Raw genomic sequence first — 12,577 nt, forward strand, 5'->3', positions numbered from 1 at the left:
TTGAGGTCCCACGGTGAAGTAGGAGGACGATAAGCACAGACTGCATGGGCTACTCCTTGCAAGAAAGTTTGATTAGAGACCAGTGGCCAACACAGCAAAAGGACCGAGATCTGTTCATAAAGAGGAACGATCACCAGATCAAAAGTTGCAAGTTTTTATTCTTTTTTTATTCCTGGCACTCCCCTAAGAATTAAATTTTGTTTTTGCTTTTTTTTTGCTGTTGTTAAGTCTGCTGTACAGTTCCAGAGATATGGGCTTTTTTATGCCAGTTTTTATGATCTTTAGCAAGGAGGTGCCACTTCACTGATTCTCGGGAAGCATGTCATTAGACTATGCTGCATTATAATTCCGTTAGCTACAGTACATCTTCTTGGTAAATACCATAAGAATTAGCACTAAATAATTAAAAAAAAATAAATCTCTATATATTTGGATCTATCTAAAAAAACGAAAAAAATAAAAAAACTCGGGGGAGTAGAAGGAATACAATAAGAGTACAAGCTGCACACTTTTGATCTGCTGATAGGTCCTCTTAAGACTGCACGAACTCAAGCCAATAAAACCCATCCTGAACAAAGGAAAATATCCGGGATAGAGAAAACCACATTAGATATACTTGCCAGTCCTCACACCAACGGAAGTACATATACCAGTTTCTGTGGTATATGCAGGACAAGGTCAGTTCCTGGCTTTAACCCCTTCAGCCCCGGGGCACTTTCCGTTTTTGCGTTTTTGTTTTTTGCTCCCCTTCTTCCGAGAGCCGTAACATTTTTATTTTTCCGTCAATCTTGCCATGTGAGGGCTTGTTTTTTGTTTTGCGGGACAAGTTGTACTTTTAAATGAAACCATAAGTTTTACCATATGGTGTACTGAAAAACAGCAAAGAAATTCCAAGTGTGGAAAAACTGCAAAAAAAAGTGTGATGGCACAATAGTTTTTGGGATGTTTTATTCACGGTGTTCACTATATGGTAAAACTGATATGTGGGTATCATGCCTGAGGTCGGTGCGAGTTTGTAGACACCAAACATGTATAGATTTACTTGTATCTAAGGGGTTAAAAAAAATTCACAAGCTTGTCCAATAAAAGTGGCGTACGTTTTGCGCCATTTCCGAAACCCGTAGAGTTCTCATTTTTTGGGCTCTATAGCTCAGTGACGGCTTATTTTTTGCGTCTCGAGCTGACGTTTCTAATAGTACAATTTTTGCGCAGATGCTACATTTTGATTGCCTGTTATTGCATTTTGCGTAAAACTTCCGGCGGCCAAAAAACGTAATTTTGGTGGTTGGAATTTTTTTTGCCACTACGCCGTTTACCAATCAGATTAACTGATTTTATATTTTGATAGATCGGGCATTTCTGAACGCGGCGATACCAAATATGTGTATATTTATTTATTTTTTTAACCCTTTAATTTTCAATGGGGGAAAAGGGGGGGTGTTTTGAACTTTTAGTTTTTTGGGGTTTTTTTAACTTTTTTTTTTATTTTACTAGTCCCCCTAGGGGGCTATAGCGATCAGCAGTCCGATCACTCTTATCTATCTGCTGATCACAGCTATACAGCTGTAAACAGCAGATTCAGTCACTTCCTGCTTCACTGGCCTCCGGGCCGGGTGAAAACGAAAGTGAAACGTCATAGCTGCAGGCGTCATCACATGACCCTGTGCTACCATGGCAACCACTGAAAAGTCACGTGATCACTCACGTGAATTCCGGTGGGGGTGGGGGTAAGTGAAAATCTTCACCGCTCGTATATACATCTCGCTGCCAGACTTTGGCAGCGAGATGTAAGGGGTTAATGTTACGGGTGGAATGCGATTCCACTTGTAATATGCAGGCACACGTCAGCTGTTGAAAACAGCTGATATGTGTGCCGATCGCCGCCGCCTGCCCGTGGCAGGGGGCGGGGCTTAATGGGACACGCTCCATGACGGATATATCCGTCTATGGTCGTGAAGGGGTTAAGTGTTGTCTGCATTACCTGTTCCGAGAACTGTCTTGTTCATTAAAAATGCAGCTTCAAAAGCTAAGCTTGTGGAACAAAAATACCCCAAGGGCCGTCGGCTAGGAAGTTGACTAAATCTGTGTAACACCTCCATCTGTGCAAATCTAGGGAAATGACGAATACTGGTACGCCTTCTGATGTAATCTTCCTGAGCGCCCAGGTAATAAGCGGAAGCTAAATGTGGGGCAGACACTTTGGTTCTCCCATAGTATTAGCTCAACCTCTTTTGTTTTCTTTTTTTTTTCTCCTTCTTTTAGTTTTTTTTTTTTCAGGCTTTCTTTACGCTTCTTTGGTTCTTTGTTTATTAAAATTATATTAAGTAATGTATTTTTATTTGTATCAGACAATGTACATCATAAGCGCCTCCTTTAACCCTTTGAACTCTGACTCACTGTCATGTGTTTTCTTTGGCGCTCTTTTTGAATTTCCAGCAGCTATTTATAGACTGCACTACTGTTGTTGTATCGTATGTATGTGTCGTATCTCCAGCAGTGCAGTAACAGTTCCACATTTACAGTGTTCCCGACACATCATGACAACTCTCTGGTGCCTTTATGATGTTGTCCTGATAATGAATGGCTACTAGACCCTTGGAAAGAAGAATGATTTATGACCATATGCAAAACCTTCATGAAAATCTGTACTGAAGATTTCTGACCAAAAGGAAAGGTTGAAATTGGTAGCAGTTGGGTATGACTGCATAGCGAAGAAAACGTGGATGAGTCTGATAAAATGCGATGTGAAGGTATGCAACCTTGAGGTCTATGAATGACAAATTACCCTGCTCTCATGATGCACTGACTGTCATTCATACGGAAATGTTAAACTTTCAAGTAGTGGTTGAACCTTTTGAGGTCCAGGACAGGGCACACTGAGCTATCTATTTTGGGAGGCAATAAATGGATTTTAATATAAACCATGAAAACAGATTGGAAATCTCACCATAGGTGTCAGTTTCAGATGGATTGTACAGAGAGTAAATACTGAAGAAACAGTTTAGGGGCCTAGATGTGAATTTTATTTTGTAGCCTGTTGAAGCAACCTCGCATATACAGGATTCTTGTACTGGAAGATACAGCCCCTTATATGTCATGACTGATGTATCAGCACAGTAGGGGATCGGCTTATTTATTGAAAGCAGCGATGTGGCTACAGAGGAGCGGGCACAAACTGTATTAGTGAACTATTTATGATTTAATGAGCATTTAAAAATAAAATCTTTCTAATTTCTCACCTTTCTGAAACCATGATCAATCTGCGCGTCAAGTACTTTTGGTATTCCATGTTTACTGTAAGAAAACACACAATTACAAGTAAAGTTTATCTTTGCTGTCAGACATTATGAATATTTAATTACTCCGGGACCACGTCACAGTCTGTTTGGGTTCAAATGACAACTAAAGATGGGCATTAGCGCAATTTAAGTTTTTTCAAAAAAAATAATTTACCAATTTTCAGACTCATCATAAGTGAATACTAGAGAACTGGCAAATTGATTCTCCATTGTATGGACTACTGAATGTGCAAATCAGGCTATACGTTCCTATCAAAATCAGACTGAAGTTTGCCAAACTCGCTGATGTCATCAGGATTGAACATCAGTCCAATGTGTATGACGGCCTTTCAAATCTCCAGTGACATGATGTCAAGAGAGAAAAGGATTTCAGCACGTGATCCTTTGGTATTCCCTGGAAATAAGACCCTGCCAAAAGGAGACTGGCAGTGGCTCGCAGAACACAAGGAGCCCACAGTCAAGTGTTACTGTATAGGGGACGCAGATATTCGCTAATATAAAAGTTTGCATTCTGTTCTATTTAATCTTGTTCCCTACTATTATAGCTATAGTAAAAATAGTGCAATAAATGCAATGTTTTAAATATTGTAATTTAAGTTACACTTCATCTTCCTATTAAAAAAAGGTTAGTAAAAAAAAAAAGTTTTATAGAGAGGAGCGCATCCCAGTCACCTTCACTCCTCTGTTCGTAATATTGTCCAAATGCTTCATCCTTCGGGATATTGGGATACAGATACTTCAGTGGGTTTTCTGGGATGTTTTCTTCTGCTAAAAGTTGGTAGTTCCGGATGATCTCTGTAAGCGGGATGTAAGATAATTCTTTTTTTTTGTAAGGCTCCACAGATCGAATAGTGTAGGTTCCTGTGAAGAGAAGTCACATGAATACCTAAATACAGTGCCTTGTGAAAGTATTCGGCCCCTTTGAATTTTTCAACCTTTTCCAACATTCAGGCTTGAAAACATAAAGTTAAAAAATTTCAATGTTATGGTGAAGAATCAATAACAAGTGGGACACAATTGTGAAATTGAACGAAATGTATTGTTTATTTTAAACGTTTATAAAAAAAATAAATAAGTGAAAAGTGGGGCGTGCAATATTATTCGGCCCCTTTAAGTTAATACTTTGTAGAGCCAACGTTTTCTGCGATTACACCTGCAAGTCACTTGGGGTATGTCTCTATCAGTTTTGCACATCGAGAGACTGAAATTCTTTCCCATTCTTCCTTTGCAAACAGCTGGAGCTGAGTGAGGTTGAATGGAGAGCGTTTGTGAACAGCAGTTTTCAGCTCTTTCCACAGATTCTCGATTGGATTCAGGTCTGGACTTTGACTTGGCCATTCTAACACCTGGATACGTTTATTTGTGAACCATTACATTGTAGATTTTACTTTATGTTTTGGATCATTGTCTTGTTGAAAGACAAATCTCCGTCCCAGTCTCAGGTCTTTTGCAGACTCCAACAGGTTTTCTTCAAGAATAGTCCTGTATTTGGCTCCATCCATTTTCTCCTTAATTTTAACCATCTTCCCTGTCCCTGCTGAAGAAAAGCAGGCCCAAACAATGATGCTGCCACCACCATGTTTGACAGTGGGGAGGGTGTGTTCAGGGTGATGAGGTGTTGCTTTTACGCCAAACATATAGTTTGGCATTGTGCCCAAAAAGTTCGATTTTGGTTTCATCTGAGCAGAGCACCTTCTTCCACATGTTTGGTGTGTCTCCCAGGTGGCTTGTGGCAAACTTTGAACAACACTTTTTACGGATATCTTTGAGAAATGGCCTTCTTCTTGCCATTCTTCCATAAAGGCAGATTTGTACAGTGTACGACTGATTGTTGTCCTATGGACAGACTCTCCCACCTCAGCTGTAGATCTCTGCAGTTCATCCAGAGTGATCATGGGCCTCTTGACTGCATCTCTTTTTTAATTAAATGTTTTTATTAAAGTGTTACAACCAAATAAACATTGGAGGCTACCCAGCCTCTACCCCCCTCCCAACCCTCCCCTCCCCAACAAACATTAAACAAACAGACTTGTAGAAAGGAGATATCATTTTAAATCTGCAGCTCCACACTGTTACGTCACCGCCGGAGTCTGCTCCAGCGACTTCTGCTCCTATCGCCAGGCGACGCCGTGTTCCTGCCGTGGATGGTGCTGGTGATGGGAGAGGAGTCGATGCCAGCAGCACCGGTCGGCGCAGGCTCCAATCATCCACTGGGCTGGGCTATCTTGGGATCTGCAGTACCGCTGGCTGACTGTAGGTGGCGGGTGTCTCCCAGCTGAAGTACCATCATTCAGCTACAGCTAATGGGAAGACACCACACCCTTCTTATTCCCCCTCCTGTCTGCTGACCTCTGCCAGAGATAGTTCTGATTCTGGCTCATGTGCTGTTTGTTTTGTGATTCCTGTGCGCTGACTTGCTTGTTGTTGACTACCCTTCTGCCTGCTGTTTTGTACCTCGCTACCCGACCCGGATCTGACCACTGCTACGTTTCCTGTTTACGCCTTTGCCTGCCGATTCTGTCCCTGTTCTGCTGTTCCTGGTTTGACCCTGCCTGACGACTACTCTCATCGGACTGCAGCCTTCCATGGGTAGAGATCTCCAGGGCCCTGTGTAAATCCAAATCCCTGTATAGGGGTTAAAGGGTTTCAGGATTCTGGGGGTCCTGCTTGGTGAGGGGCTTCCCTCTAGTCTGTCCATTACATCCTACCTGAGTCTGTTGATCCAGGCAGCTGTTACACACACACATTCCTAGACAAAAGTTTTTAAGTACCATTATTACCTTTATCAATTAATCCAATTAGACTTTTGTTTTTCTTTATGAGTTTTGCTTTGTTTGGCATTGTACACATTTAAATGTAATTTTTGATGAAGAATCCAACCTGTTCCCATGTTACTCTCTTCTCCCCAAACCTCCGTCATCATTATAGATAAGTTCTGTAGAAATTTTTCGCCCTTTGCCCCTTGTTATCAATTTAGAGTAAGCCCAATCTAAACCTAATCAGTTCCCTCGAAGCCAAGCCTGACCCATCTATCCATCGTGCCCATATTTTTTCAAATTTGATTACGCCATTTCTTTTCCGATATATACTTTTCTCCACATTTATCACCCAATTAACTTTTTTGACATATTCAGATATTGTAGGACTGTGGTCCGAGATCCAGTGTTGAGCGATTAGTTTCCTGGCAATATATAATAGTCTAGATACGGCCACTTTGCCCTCCTCCTCCAAAGGTAAAGCCTCCACGTATCCCAGAATACATACAAAGGGAGTTAAGCTCGTCTCTATCGTATATACTCTAGCGATTATCTCTGTCACCTCTCTCCAGTAATGTTCAATATCAGGACACGACCACATCATATGTAATAGATCTGCGGAACATATTTTGCATCGCGGGCAGAAGGGGTCAGTTCTAACTCCAATATCAAACAGGAATCTAGGAGTGCGATATACTTGGTGAATAACGTGCAGGTGTGACAGTCTGTATGCCTCCCCCAGTGATAGACTAGGAATTCTTTCTAAAATTTCTACCCATTGGTTGTCCTCAATGGGTCCTATAGCTTGTTCCCATTTTTTTTTGCGTTTACTGGACAATTCCGGTGCACCAGATATAATAGATCCCAATATAAACGAGAGATCACTCCCGCTGAGCCTCTAGAGGTTGCTATGCGTTGCATGACTTTGTTCTGCTCCAATGCTCTACCCGTAATAGAGGTGTCTGCCTGGTAGGCATGTCTCAGTTGCAAGTACTTCTAAAACTCCGAATTCTGGATCCCAAACTCTGCTTGCAACTGAGGGAAGCCTCTGAGTTGGCCCCCCTCCACAATATGTGTGAATCTATTTATCCCTCTCAAAGCCCAGTTCCCAAACCACTCTAAACGATGCAAGTTAGGTAACCATGGAGTTTTCCATATAGAGGTGTATTGTGAAATTCCCTGAATGTCTTTTAGTTTTTTAGTTTCATCCCAAAGTTTTTGGATTAGTAGTAGGGTTGGGCAACTATTAGCAGCACCTCCGAAGCCTCCTGCCTCTAGAACCTCGTATAGACTAGTGGAGTGAAAATATTGTTGTAGAATCATATACTCCAGGGTCCTCCCATCCCCTAATGTGCTGAAGCTGAGCCGCCAGATAGTAAACCCATGGATAGGGTACCGCCAGACCTCCACTACTTTTATCCCTCTGCAGGGTCTCGAGCCTAATGTGCGGCATCTTTCTGCTCCAGATCAATTCCCGGAATAATGCATTTACCTTATGGAAAAATCTTTGTGGGATCCATTGTGGAGAGTTGTGTAGCTTGTATAATAGTTGGGGCATCCAGATCATTTTGATCAAGTTAGTGCGGCCAACTGCTGAGAAGGGCAGGCGAGACCAGACTTCCTTCTTATCCTTAAATTTCGACAGAATAGGGGTTAGGTTGAGATTCTCATAATCCTCAACACGAGTGGTGACTATTATCCCCAAATATTTAAACTGGGCAACAACCTGTAGGCCCAAGTGTATGTAGTTAAGTGAGTTTGTGGTTCCATCCACCGGAAGTAATACAGACTTTTCCCAGTTAATTGATAGACCTGAGTACTTCCCAAATTCTTGTATAACCCCCATTGCTCTTGGCAGTGATGATGTTGCATTGGCCAGAAAAAGGAGTGTGTCATCTGCGTACAACGCTATTTTTTCCTCCTGACCACCCCTCCTGAACCCTGTTATGTCTGGGTTAGATCTAACCATTGCCGCCATAGACTCAACGGCCAGAGCAAATAGTAAGGGGGACAGCGGGCATCCCTGGCGGGTGCCCCTACCTAGATGAAAAGGTGAAGTAAGGCATCCATTAACTTTAATCCTAGCAGTAGGGTTATTATATAGAAGTCTTACCCAGGAAATAAAGTCCCTCCCCAGTCCAAATCTGTCAAGTACTGCCCAGAGAAACTCCCACTCAATAGAGTCGAAAGCCTTAGCGGCGTCTAGGGAGCAAATTACTCTATCCCCTGAGTTATCAACTGGCAATTGTAGGTTGAGGTGTAACCGTCGTATATTCACTGCCGTTGATCTGGAAGGCATGAACCCCGACTGGTCCGAATGGATTAGTGAAAGTATAACCTTATTAAGTCTGGAAGCTAGTACTTTAGCTATTATTTTGATATCTGTAGGTAACAGAGAGATAGGTCTATAAGAGTCAGGGATGAGGAGATCCTTGCCAGGTTTAGGTATGACAACTATCACTGCTTCTCGCATCGACTGGGGAAAGGAGCCATTTTTGGCTGCTTGCTGGAAGGTCGACAGCAGCTGGGGGAGCAGGATGTCTCCAAACTTTTTGTACATCTCTGTGGGGATCCCATCTGAACCCGGTGACTTATTATTGGGGATGGAGGATACCGCTAAATGCAACTCTTCCAGTGTGAGTGGACTGTTTAGGTATACCCTGTCCTCATCTGAAAGTGAGGGCAAGGGGATGTCTTTCAAGTAGGAAGCTATCTGTTCCCTATCATATTGCAGTTTAGTACTGTAAAGTTGTTCGTAGAATTCAGAGAAGGTAGCCAAAATTTGGTCAGGTTGATTGACTATGGTTCCGGTTTTGTCCCTTACCGCCCCCACAAATGTGTTCCCCCTTTGTGCTTTAGCAATCACCGCTAATAAATGACCCACTTTTTCGCCCTCTTCAAAGAATCTCTATTGTGAAAAAAGTCTTTTGTTAGTGGCCCGCTCCTTAATGTGAGAGTCATATGCTTCTTGTGCCTCCCTCCATTCCAGTAAGTCCCGTGTATCCCCTGACAGAATGTATTTCTGTTCTGTCGTCTGGACCCGTTCTTTAAGAAAAATTTCAAATTGTGCCGACTTAATTTTAGATCTACTGACCCCCTGTATCAGTGACCCCCTCAGACAGGCCTTCATGACATCCCAAACAGTGTTAAGCGACATCTCCCCAGTACAGTTGTCCTGAAAATAGTATTCAAGGGCTAGTTCAACCGGGCCCACATCTATAATCTGTAGCCAAAAAGGATTAAAGGACCACAAGCTACGGGTACGATCAAGCCTGAGTAAAATATTAAGTCGTGTCAACAGTGGGGAATGGTCTGATAAACCTCTAGGAAGGTATTATGTGTTTTCCACCATTGGCAGTATACCCTCCGAGCCCAAGATCAGGTCTATTCTGAACAGAGTGTTCTGTGTTTTGGAATAGCACGAGAATCGCTTGACTCCAGGGTTTCTGATTCGCCACAGATCTGAAAGTGCCAGTTCAGCCACCGTGTCCCCAAATTTGGAGTTAGGATGGTGTTCTAAGTGAGTACCCGCATTGTGTTTGTCCCAATATGGGTGAATGATGTTGTTGAAATCCCCCATGCACACCACCTGTACATTGGGGGTCTTGCTAATCATTTCCACAATTTTGTTCATAACAGTATTATTATATGGAGGCGGTATATAAACTGTTATCAGAAGGAGCGCCTTGTTAAATATTTTACAGTGCACGCAAATGAATCTACGTTCCTGATCTACTGTGGATGAAATGATCTCAAATGGGATTGTTCTATGGACTAAGATACTGACACCTCTGGAATGAGCTGTGTAGGTTGAGTGGAAACAATGGCCCTCCCATGAGCGATTCATGTATGCTATTTTGTCGCCCTCCAAATGTGTCTCCTGTAAGCAGATGATTGCTGGAAAGTGGGATTTGACCTGTTCCATTACTCCTACCCTTTTTATGGGGTCCCCCAAGCCACGGAAATTCCAAGAAAGAATGTTAATCCTACCCGGCATCCTGGTGGTATGCGTATGTAGTGCAAGCAGTCACACCCGGCAAAGAGTTCCACCCCTCCTCCACCTTCCTGAACCACATGAGAACCATTAGCAGACATAAATATAAAAGCATCATTAAAGCTGCAGAAACATCACCCCCTCCATCCCCCCCGCATCTAACAGTTGTCCCACAACATAAACGTTGAAACTGGGGCACCAGTCCATCCTGAAGCCGAAACAAGAGAGACAAAATTCCCGCTTCCCAAAATGGTTTAAAGCAAGAAAAAAAAAAAAAAAGCCTGAGAACAATGAAAAATGCAGGGAAGTGAGAAAAACAAAAACCGTCTCTGGAAGTGAAAAAGGGAAAGAAAGGAAACCCAAACTCCTCTTCCAGGGAGTTCTGCTGGAACCAATCAATGGGTATCATAATAATTTTATCCACTGGGCCAATCCTATGTAATCACAGCAGAAAGTCGAGTATTCATCACCCATAAAGTCCTTAAAGGGTTACATATCAATGTTGTGGATTTTGCCTGAGCCATTGCTCATTCATGTCAAGCCATCTGAGAGCATCTTTAGGATTTTCAAAAAAGAATGTCTCTTGCAGTGCAGCTACCCTGAGCTTCGCTGGGTACAGCATGGAGTACGAGACTTGTGCATTTCTCAGGCGTCGTTTGACATCTGTGAATTGAGCTCTTCTTTTTGAAATTTCAACTGAATAATCAGGAAAGAAGGATATTTTGTGGCCGTCCACCGTTATGGAGCCTTTGTTTCTAGCCGCTCTTAGGATCGCATCCCGGTCTTTATAATGTAATAGTTTCACCAGGACAGGTCTTGGAGGAGCTCCCGGAGGCAGGGGTCTGGTGGGCACTCTGTGGGCTCTCTCTACAGCATACAGGGGGGATAGGACCTCTGCGCCAAATATTTTTTGCAGCCATCTCTCAAAGAATTCTGACGGATTTGTGCCCTCCGTTTTTTCTGGAACCCCTATCAGCCGCACATTGTTTCTCCTCAATCTATTTTCTAAATCATCTGTCTTGTTAAGTAGAAATGCCAGTTGCTGATCATGCCTGCGGGAGTCACGGGTAACCTGGGGCATTTTGTCCTCTAAGTCACTGATTCTCCCCTCTGACGCCGTCATGTGGTCATTCACTTTTTGGAGGCTCTGTTTCACACCAGATAACTCCTCCATGATTTGGCCCATCTGGGAGCTGAGGGATGTCATCACGGAGCCATTTTGAGCTATAGCTGCAAGCACGTCTTTCAGAGTGGGCTCAGCACCCTGCAGACTTGTGGCAGGCTCAGGGGGACATTTATTATGCATGGATGTAGGGAGCTCCAGCTTGTTTTGCAAGCCTTGCTGTGATAATAATGAATCTGGATTAGTTTCTCCTCCCTCCTCCACTGCATTGTGAGGGCTGTGCTGCCTGGAGCTCCCCAGTGTAACTCCTGCATCTCTGTGTACCGTGGGAGCCCTGCATTCTCTGCCCCTAGCATACTCAGTTTTTCAGTAGCATGGCTGCAGCTCTCCCTACCTTGGAGGCTGGTGTCTGTGTCCCACCACCATTTTGTGCAGTACCTTCCATTCCTGCCGCAGCCTCCTTCTGCCTCCTGCTCGTCCCCCCAGCCATGTAACCTCCGTCCAAGCTGTGCAATAAGTGCAGGGTGGTCTCTGGTTGCTGCACGGATGATTTTTGTCCTCTCCACCGCCCAGTGGAAGTCAGGATAATCGGCAGTTCCAGGAGCTCTCCTCTTAGCTTGTTCTCACATCTCTGGCCAGGCCACACCCCCTTGGCTGCATCTCTGATCAGTCTTCTCCTTGTTTGAGATGAAAGTTTTGAGGGACGGCCGGGTCTTGGTAGATTTGCAGTGGTATGATACTCCTTGCATTTCAATATGATCGCTTGCATAGTGCTTCTTGGGATGTTTAACATTAGAACTACTGGACTCGTGACACCTGTATAGAAATACATGGTGCAAAGTAGTCAAAATGACTACCTCAGTAGTTCTAGTGTTAAAGTTGTGGAAATCCTTTTGTAACCAAATACGGCTTTAAACTTCTCCACAACAGTATCACAGACCTGCCTGCTGTGTTCCTTGGTCTTCATGATGCTCTCTGTACTTTAAACAGAACACTGAGACTATCACAGAGCAGGTGCATTTATATGGAGACTAGATTACACACAGGTGGCTTATATTTATCATCATCAGTCATTTAGGACAACATTGGATCATTCAGAGATCCTCAATGAACTTCTGGAGTGAGTTTGCTGCACTGAATCTAAAAAGGGGCCGAATAACATTGCACGCCCCAATTTTCAGTTTATTTTTTTTTACAAAAGTTTAAAATAAGCAATAAATTTTGTTCAACTTCACAATTGTGTCCCACTTGTTGTTGATTCTTCACCATAACATTAAATTTTTTATCTTTATGTTTGAAGCCTGAAATGCGGGAAAAGGTTGAAAAATTCAAGGAGGCTGAATACTTTCGCAAGGCACTGTATGTTTACCACCCCTTGCTGGCACTATGATTACTGTAAATTGGA

General features: G+C 43.1%; 1 protein-coding gene across 2 annotated transcripts in view; it reads right to left on the minus strand.

Annotated features, from left to right (window-relative positions):
- The window catches only part of STAT2 (signal transducer and activator of transcription 2), a 180,978-nt gene that overhangs the window by 9,277 nt on the left and 159,124 nt on the right, over positions 1-12,577 (minus strand). For both annotated transcript variants that reach the window (XM_075337007.1, XM_075337005.1), the window contains exons 21-22: positions 3,972-4,160; positions 3,240-3,294 (exon numbers count right to left, since the gene is read on the minus strand). In XM_075337007.1, the coding sequence (XP_075193122.1) occupies positions 3,240-3,294; positions 3,972-4,160 (244 nt within the window). The remainder of the gene's footprint in view (positions 1-3,239; positions 3,295-3,971; positions 4,161-12,577) is intronic.

This window comes from Anomaloglossus baeobatrachus, chromosome 2, assembly GCF_048569485.1.
Source record: "Anomaloglossus baeobatrachus isolate aAnoBae1 chromosome 2, aAnoBae1.hap1, whole genome shotgun sequence".
NCBI classification, from domain to species: Eukaryota; Metazoa; Chordata; class Amphibia; order Anura; family Aromobatidae; genus Anomaloglossus; species Anomaloglossus baeobatrachus.